Here is a 10,928-nt window from a genome sequence, read left to right as displayed (position 1 = left end):
CCATCAGTGCTGGAGTCAGCTGCGCTGTGCTGGCATCTCTTTGAGCTGTAGGAGAATTGCACTCAGAGTTTCACTTGAGAAGAACCTGAACACTGCTGGGAGAAGAGGAATCCAGGCTCCAAGTGCACATCTCCAGACCCCTCACCCTGACCCCATACTCCCCTTCCCCCAAGCACACTGAGGGCTCACTCCATGTGCATGTGAAACCCCCATCCCCAGCCAGCCTGGAAACAAGAACAGCAGCAGCATGGCCAAGTGGAGAAGCCAGGAGGAAAGGCAGCATGCTGCTGCCAGGGGAGGCAAGGCCAGGGAGGGACAGATGGACACTCAGCAGACCCTCCTGTGCTGCAGCTCTGCCTGCAGAGGAGGTAGCTCCTGCTGGGGACACCGGGACTTGAGGGCATAGGCTGTGCTGGTGGGAGAGGAGAGCAGGGGGTGTCCCAGGGAAGGCGCCTGCCCTGCAGAGAGGTGCCTGAGCCCTCCCTCGCACAGCATTTCTGGCAGAAATCTCACTGCCTGGCCATGTCCCTGCTGCCTGCCCAAGTCCCTGCTGGAAGCTGTTTCTCTGTCCCCACATCTCCTCCCTGTCCACACTCACAGACCTCATCCCACAAGCTGTGTACTCAGACTCACTCAGATTCCCCTCCGCTGCAAGAATCTAAAAGCACAGAATACAACCTCATCAGGTAAACCAAGCCTCGGTTTTCCTCTTGAAATGCCCTTTTATAAATGCCATTCTCTACAGCATCTTATACTTTGCTGGAGAAACAGAGAGACCCATCCTGACTGATGCTATCAGCCATTGGATGTGCCAGCTGTAGAAGACTCCTTTGACAACTGCACCGGCATCGCCCTGCTGCCAGAGACTCACAGTGTCAAGAGTCTGCAGATCTCTCCTGCCACACGCTGCCCTCTGTTGCTGCGCTCCTCACTGCCTCCAAGCCCTCCCTCCTTCTCTCCTCTCCCCATGCCACCTGCGGTTAGAGCCACCAGCCCTGCTGCGCTGTGCAGAGGAGCTGCTCCTGGGCAGAGCTGTCTCTCTGCAGCACTGCCCACTTGCCAGGAGCTCCCCTTGGGCCCAGGAGCCTGGCCCAGCTCAGCAGCACAGCACCCGACCATGGCATCACTTGCTCTGTGCCATTGGGCTCCCTCGAGGTGTCCCCAAGGCCTCAGGACTGACAGCTCCTGAAGGCAGCAGGGTCTCTGCTGGGGTGTGGTGTTTGAAGCAGACTGAATTGTCACTTACTGCTCCTCTCTGAACACAGGAGAGACGCATTTTAGAAGTGTGATCTGTGCTACAGCATGTGGTTTTCTAACAACAGTACAGATGATTCCCTCCCTTAACCCTGTTCTTTTCCATGGTGCGGTAGCACACCTCAGCCATGACAGGCAGGGATCATTTCACCCCTCTGAACACCCTTCACCATTTCATTTAGGAACAGAGAAAGAAACATCTTGCTCATTGGTGTCCTAACAAAAGAGGGGGGGACCAGAATGCTCTAAAAGGGTTTCCATGAAGAAAGGGGAATGGGACACTAAGACACCATTCGTTGAGTTTCCCCAGCTGTCCATCTGGAATATACTCTACCCGTAGACAAATTTCTTCTTCTTCTTTTGCATGACCAGCACGGTGACTGGGATGTGGAACACCCTCATCATTGTGATGGTGCCTACAAGCGTACACCTGCAGATGCCCCTGCCTTTCTTCCTGGGGGAGATTTGCCCTCCTTGAAGACCTTGTACTCCTCCACCACCCTGCGCCAGCTGCTGGCCAGCTTCCTGACTGGGGACAGCACCCCCTTTGCTCACAGAGGTGGGAGCACTATCAGCTGCACCTTCTGCATGGCTGGAGTGCTTCCTGCTGGGGGCAACGCCCTACAGTCAACCCTGGGCTGTATGCCATCCCTGTTCTCTGCAAGGCTTGGGAAGGGGAAGGTCTGACTCCAGAAGGCAGCTGTACCTTGACTAGGTGGAATTTCTCTCATGCACAGTAATTATTTCTCCTCCTCCCAGCTAGAGTTCTGTGGCCCCAGTGTTGTGGACAACTTCTCTGATTTTGCCCCATTGCTGGAGCTCTCCTGCAGTGCCACGGTGATATGCATGGCCTTTGCTTTCATAATCTATATTTTGGATCCAATCTTCCTCTTCCTTCTCATGCAATTTTCATGTGTGTGTGTTCTGTGTTGGCAGGCCCAAGGTCTTATCCTTAACTGCTCTTCTGTCCTCACAAGTGTCACTGTTTTCTATGACACCATCATCACTGTCCATGTGCAGCGCATAACAGCCCTCCTAACAGATCTTGACCAAGCCCTTTCCCAAACCTTCATCATCCCCCTGGTCAGTCCTCAGGTTGCTTAGAGGTAGTGTGGGAAGGCTGAAAGAGGTCTTGGTGGAACTGCAGATGTCATCGTAAGACCTCTCTCAAAGACCTTGGAAAGGACAGATTGATCAAAGACATTCCTCAGGACGTGGAAAAGGCAGATGTCAAACCCATCTTCTAGTAGAAGGGCAAGCAGAAGAATAATTAAACCTAACCAAGGAGTAAAATGCCAGCCTTAGCCTTAGCCTTAGCCCTCAACCCAGACCTAAACTATATCTATCAAAGTTTGCCCTTATCCTAAACCTTGAGCAGGATGCTGAAGCAGAACACAAGTCCCTCCCTCGATGCCCTTGCCATTCTCTTAACCCTGGAATGTGATCTCTAATCCCTAAACATTAACCTGAACACCTAACTCCCAAAGCCCTCCAGCATGCATACAACACACCTCAGCTTTAACCCCACTCCTATCCCTAACTTAACCTGTTTGTCCCCTTGGGACAGGGCAGGGACTGTGAGGTCTTTCAGCAGTGCATGGCATTAGAAGAGGCATGTGAGGCGACAGGTATTTGATCAGATCAGAGGCCACAAGGAGGAGCTGGCTGGGAATGCTGTGATGAGGTCAGGTGTACCTCAGGATCTGCTGGGCCTGCAGGAGGCACGTGGCTGTGAAGGAGGCTGGGAGGTCACTTCTGTCTCTGGCGCTGACAAACCAGCAGGAGGAATGTGGCACAGATAGGGACCGTAAAGGCCAGAAGCATGCACATGGCATCGAAAATGATGGTGAGGCACCTTTTGTTCTGGTCAGGTGACAGACCACAGGAAGGCTGATGGGATGGGAGTCATGCTTGAGGTATAGTTTATAAGACCATAGAATCATAGAATGGCTCGTGTTGGAAGGGACCTTAAAGATCACCTAGTTCCAACCCCCCGACCATAGACAGGAATGCCCCCATGAAATCAGGTTGTCCAGGGCCTCATCTAACCTGCTCTTGAACAGCTCCAGGGATGGGGCACCTCTCAGGTCTCTCAACAACCTGTTCCACTGCCTCACCTCCCTCTGAGTGAAGAATTTCCTCCTAACCTCTAATCTAAATCTCTCCTGTTTTAGCTTAAAACCATTCCCCCTTGTCCTGTCATTATCTAATTCAGCAAAGAGTCACTCTCCATCTTTTTTATAACCCCCCTTTAAATACTGAAATGCTACAAAGAAGTCACCCCGGAGCCTTCTCTTCTTCAGGCTGAACAGCCCCATCTCTCTCAGTCTTTCTTAATGGGAGGTTGCTCCAGCCCCTTGATCATTTTTGTAGCCCTCCTCTGAACCCGTTCTAACAGATCCACATCCTTCTTGTGCTGGGAGCCCCAGGCCTGGATGCAGGACTCCAAGTGGGTCCTCACGAGGGCAGAGCAGAGGGGGACTATCACCTGCTTCCACCTGCTGGCCACTACTCTCTTGATGCAGCCCAGGATGCAGTTGGCCGTCTGGGCTACAAGTGCACACCGCTGACTCATACTGAGTTTTTTTTTTTTTTCACCAGAACCCCCAAGTCCTTCTCTGCAGGGCTGCTCACAATGAGTTCTTCTCCCAGCCTATTCTCATGTCAGGGATTTCCCTGGCCCAGGTACAGCATCTTGCACTTGGACTTGTTGAACCTCATTAGGTTCACATGGCCCAAATTTCAAGCTTGTCCAGGACCCTTTGGATGGTATCCCTTCCTCTGTTGCATCAACTACACCACTCATCTTGGTGTCATCTGCACACTTGCTGAGGGTGCACTCAATGCTACTGATAAAAATATTAAACAGTACCTGTCCCAGCACAGACCCTTGAGGTACGGCACTCAACACCAGCCTCCACTTCGAGACAGAGCCATTGACCACCACTCTCTGCGTGTGACCTTCAAGCCAACTCCTTATCCACTGAATGGTTAACCCATCAAATGCGTATATCTCCAATTTGTAGACCAGGATGTCATGTGGGACCATGTCAAAGGTCTTACAGAAAACAAGTAGATGAAATTGGTCGGTCTTGTCTTGTTGTCTGATGTGGTCGCTCCATTGTAGAAAGACACCAGATTGGTCAGGCACAATTTACCCTTTGATGAAGCCATGCTGGCCATCTCAGATCACCTCTTTGTCTTGCATGTGCCTTGACACTGATTCCAGGAGGATCTTTTCAATGATCTTGACAGGCACAGAGGTGAGGCTCACCATTCTGTAGTTCCCTGGGTCCTCTTTTCTAAACTTTTTAAAAATGGGAGTGATGTTTTCCTTTTTCCAGTCACCAGGGACTTCACCCGACTGCCAGAACTTTTCAAATATGATGGAGAGAGGCTTGTTAACTACATCAGCCAGTTCCCTCAGGACCCTGGGATGCATGTCATCAAGCCCCATAGAACTGTATGTGTTGAGTTTCATCAGGTGGTGTCGAACCTGCTCTTCACTTATAGCAGGTGGGACTTTGTCCCCCCCCCAGCCTCCATCTGTGGGTTCAGGGAAATGAAAGACTTGGGAAGCCTGGCTGGCAGTGAAGACTGAGGTAAAGACATTGTACCTCAGGCTTCTCCATGTCTGTCATTGCCAATTCACCCTTCTTATCCATCAGAGAGGGGGTACACTCTACCTGGCCTTTGTTTTCTGAGCAATAGAATCTCTTATCTGAGCATCTATAGAAACTCTTCCTGTTATTCCTTGCATCCCTTGCCAAGCCCAGTTCAATCCGTGACTTGGCTTTCCTTATCCCATCCCCACACATCCAAAACTGAAGCATGCATGAGGGCCTGGGAAAAGGAACTCTGGATCCAAAGAAGCCATTTGGGAAACAAAACCTATAGGTAGGAAGCACAATTTTGTGGACAGAATAACCTTATGGGCATATTGTGCAGGATGCTCCTAAAGACCTTTGTGTCCTTTTCCCTCCTGACTATAATGCCACTTCCTTCTCAGGAATGGAGTAGCCAACAGAGGTGAGAAAGATAATATGAGATCATGAATTTCATTAGAAATCTAATCCCAATAAGATATAGGGAGGTCAGGAGCAGCCTGGAAAAGAGAGATGTGAGATTTTGGGGTGGGAAGAGGAGTATGGCCAGCAGAAATTAATGATTTCTTAGAGGTAAGAGTGTTCATGTAATGTCAATGCTGTGGCAACACTGACTTAAAACAGTCATGTATGGCCCTTAACTTATTTTAACCAGTAGTTTTAATCCTGAAACCTAAATGCTACTCCAACAATCTGACAGGAATACACTACTCTAATGCTTGAACTCAAAGTATCCCTTGAAGCAAAACTCAGCCCATAGCCCCTTTCCCTTACCTTTATTCTCTTACTCACCCGAATGCCTTCCCTTGCCACTAGCATTAAAATGCTCTATTTATCCCTAGACTTCTTGGAAGACCTAAACAATACCCTCAAGCACAGAGATTGTCCATACCCTAACCACAGAAGAACACAAAAACTTCCCATTAAACCTTTGTTTACTCTCTAATCCAGAAAGGTGAGGCCTAGTTGCTTGGGAACTAGCAAGTGGTCAGCTCTACTTCAGGATCTCCTGCCCCAGCAGGAGGAATGTGACTGTGGAAGTGACTGTGAGGTCACTTCTGTCTCTGCAGTTGATAGGGAACCAGCAGGAGCACCTCTCTCTCTCCTTCTTCACTGACCTTGGTGTCTGCAAGGCTGTTCCTCACTCCTCTCACTCTCCCAGCTGCTGTGTGGCGCAGTGTTTTTTTCTTTCCCCGTCTTATATATGCTCTCATAGAGGCGCAAACAACATCACTTATTGGCTCAGCTCTGGTCAGCAGTGGGGCCCTTACCTAACAGCTTCTAGATTCTTCTCACAGAAGCCACCCATATGGCACCTGCTACCAAAACCTTGCAACGTAAACACACTACACTGTGCAGTCACATGGCATTCAAAGATGAATGTGAGGGTCCATGGATCTGATCAGGTTGTAGGCCACGTGGAGGAGATGGGTGGGAATGCTCTGAGGAGTTCAGCTCTGCCTCAGGATCTCCTGCACCAGCAGGAGGAATGTGACTGTGGAAGGGACTGTGAGGTCACTTCTGTCTCTGCAGTTGATAGGGAACCAGCAGGAACGTGTCATGGAAAGGGACCATGAGGTCACTCTGTCTGTAGTTGACAGGTCACCCTTGACTTCTCTCTGGGATCTGTACTTTTTGGCTGACATCTGCCAGTGGCCCTGGTAGGCCAGCAACACGCATCTGGTTGGCATGCTGACTGTGGGATCCCTTCTGCCTACATACCCAAGACAATCCAGACAGAAAGAAGGCCCGAATATGGGTTGTCCTGTCCTTTCTGCTTGAGTACATGACTGGACAGCAGGAGGCACAAGGCTTGGGTGTGTCTAGCCAAGAAGCTGCAAGGCCAGCAGCAGGCCCATGTCTTGGAAGATGCAAGGCCAGCAGCAGGCCCATGTCTTGGAAGATGCAGGTGAGGTGACTTCTGTCTGGTTGGCTGACAGGCCGCAAGAAGGCTGATGGGTTGGGATGCCTACTTTAGGATTGTTTCCACTTTTATTTTTCTTAGTTTTCTTTGATAGTAGGAAAGAGAAGGAGAGAAAAAAAATGCTACAAGGCTGCTTGGAAGGTTGGCAGTGACCATGAGGGGGAAGAAATGTCCAGGGGAACATCTGGTCTTGTTGCTAGAGACTGAGGCAAAGAAGGAATTAAGTACCTCAGCCTATACCTTACCTGTAGATCATCACCAGATTTCCCCCAAATCTTATGAAGGATGATGATTCTCTTTAATCCTCCTTTTTTAAAAAAAGTATTTATATAAATAGTTATTATTATCTTTGACAGTAATAGACAAATTGAGCTCCAGATGGGCTTTGGCCTTTCTAATTTTGACATGCACAGCCCCATAACATTTAGGACACAGCTCCAGACAAACTGACAGTATGCATGAAAGGAAGCACAGAAGAGGTGGAACCTGGCAGCCTTCCATCCCCTACCCTTCTGTGACTCTGTGCTGCAATTTCATTCAACTGGTTACTCCTGTATTATCCACACTTTCCTGCAACTCCTGATGCTGCTGTCTTGTCACAGATAGCAGAATCACACGAAGGTTGAACTGTCTGCCTGCAGATATTAGCAGGTGACAGAATGGAGCATCAGTGTGGGGGAACCTTGAGAAACTGCAGGATTTTGCGTACATAAACGTCTTGGCATTTACAAGGAGAAGAGCCTAGTCCTGCACTGGAGGAAGAGGAAGACCACACATCAGGGCAGACTGGGACCCTGCTGAGTGAGCAGTGCCCAGGAGGAGGAGGGCCAGGGCAAGACGAGGGATGCCATACGAGCTGTAGTGCCTGCTCAGCAGGAACCAGGCCAGCTTCCTGCAGAGCTGCCTTATGAGGAGCATGGCCACCAAGAAAATCTGAGTTATCAGACTCAGCTGAGATCTGGTAAGACAGCACCCACAGAAGGGTCTTCAGCCAGCAGAAAAAGAGGTGCATGTCTGAGAGTCCCTAGGACAGGCTGCTGTGGAAAGGATTAAGGGCTGTGACAAGGCTGAAAGTCCCAACAGGATCGAGGTCTTTTTGTCCATGGCTATGGCTGTTGTCTCTGCCATGGAGGCCTATGAGAAGACAGCTTATTGTTAAAGCGCCAGGGTCTCATTGCATCCTTGCCCCCAACCATGAATCAGGCAGGGGTTGTCCTGCACTTGGCAATGCACATCCCCATCTCCTACTGCCACAGGAAGAGCCCTGAGCAATGTGTGAAGGGAGAGGATCTCCCTTCCTGGGGGCCAGGGGTCAAGGCCTGGCCCTTATGCTTGGTGAAACACATCCAGTTTTCCTGCACATCACTGTCACCTTCACATTGCCTTTGTCTACTTGTCCTCACTGCCTCCAATGTTCTGCTCTAACGAGCTCCAAGGGAGGCTATGTCAGTGCTGGCCCTCAGGGGGACACTGCAGGAAACTTGCATCTGACTTGAACTTCTTGAGAGATTTCTTCAATTGTCTCTCAGTGCCTGAGGTTCATGGGCTCATCACCAAAGCCACCAGAGGGGTCGTTCCAATGCCTTGGGCTGGGCCTCTGCTGCTGATCTGGGCCGGGCTACTGGGACAGAGAGAGCTCCTGGCAAGAGGGCTCTGGTGCAGAGAGACAGCTCTGCCCAGGAGCAGCTCCTCTGCACAGCACAGCAGGGCTCAGGGCTCTGACCAAAAGTGGCATGCAAAGAGGAGAGAAGGAGAGAGGGGTTGGAGGCAGTTGGGAGTGGGAGCATGCTGAGAGCTGACTGCAGGAGAAATCTCCACAGCTCTTGACAAGTTAAGTCTCTGTCTGCAGGGCCATGCAGCTGCAGGTCCTGGAAGGGTCTCCTCCTGGGTCTTGTTTCTGGGAGGGCAGTGGGCAGTGGAGTAGGCTTTGAGAGTCCTGCTGGATTGCACTTCGAGGTGAGGAAGTCTGGCAGAAGCCCCTTGGAGTGTCATAACTTAGCTGCCCCCGGTCAGCCGAGAGCAGAGTAGCCAAGCGTCCTGCAGACACTGCAGGGGGTGCAGCTGGGAATCTGGGACACCCCGGCTTGTGGATATTCAGGTCTGTCTGTGGGGTGTTCTCCTGGGCTGCAGGCTGCTCTCCAGCAGGATGCAGCTCTCTTGTGCTATCCTTGTGTCATCCAGGTACCCCAAGGGGAAGACACCTCCTTGCTAAGGCCATGTCCGTGCTGCTGGATGGCTGTCTGTGGGCAGCTGGAGAGAGGCCACTGCAGCCCTGGCTAGGAGGGAAGAGCTGAGATTTCTGCTCAAAACCCAGAGACAAGGTGAGAATTCTGTCCAGCTGCACTTGGACTTGGGCTGTCTCCAGTTTCTTCTCAGGGAAACACCTGAGTGGGATGGTCCTGCAGCTCACAGAGGGGTGACACAGGGCAGCTGAGAACAGGACTGGTGGGCAGAGCTGTTCTGCTCAGTCTTCATCAACTGACATTCTGTATGTTTCCTGGCACCCAAAGGATTTCACCAGGAGGGTACAGGAAATGTCAGGGAGTTCCACCATCCTTCACCTCTTCGAAGCTAAAGATTACAGGGGCAACTGGGATAAAATATACAAAATCCCTCCAGCTCTGCTTTGCATTCAGATGAGTTGTTTGTAACAGCACTGCAAATCTAATGGATGTGACAAGTGGACTGAACTTGAGTTTCCCCTATGTTCCTGCTTCCCTCCTGCTGCACAGCAGGAGGGACTCCTTTGGAGCCCAAACCAGCCCCTGCTCCCAGTGCCACTCTCAGCCAGCACCAGCCACAGCTCAAGCAAGAGAGATGTAGAAAGGTTCTCCTGCAAAGAGAAAGGCTCAGGCTGGGGGTTCTCTAAGACCTAGATGGTTTTCTAGGTTTTCCTCTGAGAAGTCTGTTCTAACTTTGCTCTGCCTTCTCCTCTTCAACAGACAATGATGTACAAAGACCAGCAAATGCCCAACAGCAGCTCTGTGAGCGAGTTCCTCCTGCTGGCATTCGCAGACACGCGGGAGCTGCAGCTCCTGCACTTTGGGCTCTTTCTGGGCATCTACCTGGCTGCCCTCCTGGGCAACGGCCTCATCCTCACCGCCGTAGCCTGCGACCACCGCCTCCACACCCCCATGTACTTCTTCCTCCTCAACCTCGCCCTCCTCGACATGGGATCCATCTCCACCATTCTGCCCAAAGCCATGGCTAATTATCTCTGGGATACCAGGGCCATCTCTTATCAAGGGTGTGCTGCCCAGATCTTCTTTTTTGTCTTCTTGATTGGAGCAGAATATTGTTTTCTCACCATCATGGCCTACGACCGCTACGTTGCCATCTGCAAGCCCCTGCACTACGGGAGCCTCCTGGGCAGCAGAGCTTGTGCCCAGATGGCAGCAGCTGCCTGGGGCAGTGGCTTTCTCAATTCTCTGCTCCACACTGCCAATACATTTTCACTGCCACTCTGCCAAATTAATGTACTGGACCAGTTCTTCTGTGAAATCCCTGAGATCCTCAAGCTCTCTTGCTCAGATGCCTATGTCACAGAGTTCGGGTTTCTTGTTATGACTGTCTGTTTAGCCTTTGGTTGTTTTGTTTTCATTGCATTGTCCTATGTTCAGATATTCAGGGTTGTGCTGAGGATGCCTTCTGAGCAGGGAAGGCAGAAAGCCTTTTCCACATGCCTGCCTCACCTGGCCGTGGTCTCCCTCTTTCTCAGCACCATTATGTTTGCCTACCTGAAAACCACCTCCATTTCCTCCCCATCCCTGGATTTGGTGGTGGCAGTTCTTTATTCGGTGGTGCCTCCAGCAGTAAACCCCCTCATCTACAGCATGAGGAACAAGGAGCTCAAGGATGCCCTGTGGAAACTCTTTGGAAAATTGTTTCTCCAGCATCAGTAAGGGGACAATTATTTTAAGAGGACTCACATGACTCTCAGAAAATACTATGGCAAGCTGTTGTTGCTCTTTCTCCTCAGTAATATTTTCTAAAAAGTGTGATAATATTATTATTGTTTAAATAATAATATTAAAAGATAATTATTATCTTCTCATCTGTTGATTATTATATTTGTTTTAATCTAATCCTCTTATGTACCTGTAGAACTAGGCTTCCTCTTTAGATAAAAACAAAAGAATGCCATC

General features: G+C 50.4%; 1 protein-coding gene across 1 annotated transcript; it reads left to right on the top strand.

Annotated features, from left to right (window-relative positions):
• Positions 1–9,749: 9,749 nt before the first annotated feature.
• Positions 9,750–10,685, top strand: LOC136787425 (olfactory receptor 14C36-like). Its single transcript, XM_066984619.1, has one exon. It carries the CDS (start codon positions 9,750–9,752, stop codon positions 10,683–10,685), a length of 936 nt encoding a protein of 311 aa, XP_066840720.1.
• The last annotated feature ends 243 nt before the right edge of the window (positions 10,686–10,928 follow it).

Source organism: Anser cygnoides, chromosome 29, assembly GCF_040182565.1.
Source record: "Anser cygnoides isolate HZ-2024a breed goose chromosome 29, Taihu_goose_T2T_genome, whole genome shotgun sequence".
Lineage (NCBI taxonomy): Eukaryota > Metazoa > Chordata > Aves > Anseriformes > Anatidae > Anser > Anser cygnoides.
Note: the sequence above shows the minus strand (reverse complement) of the source record. Positions and strands in the feature narration are given on the sequence as shown.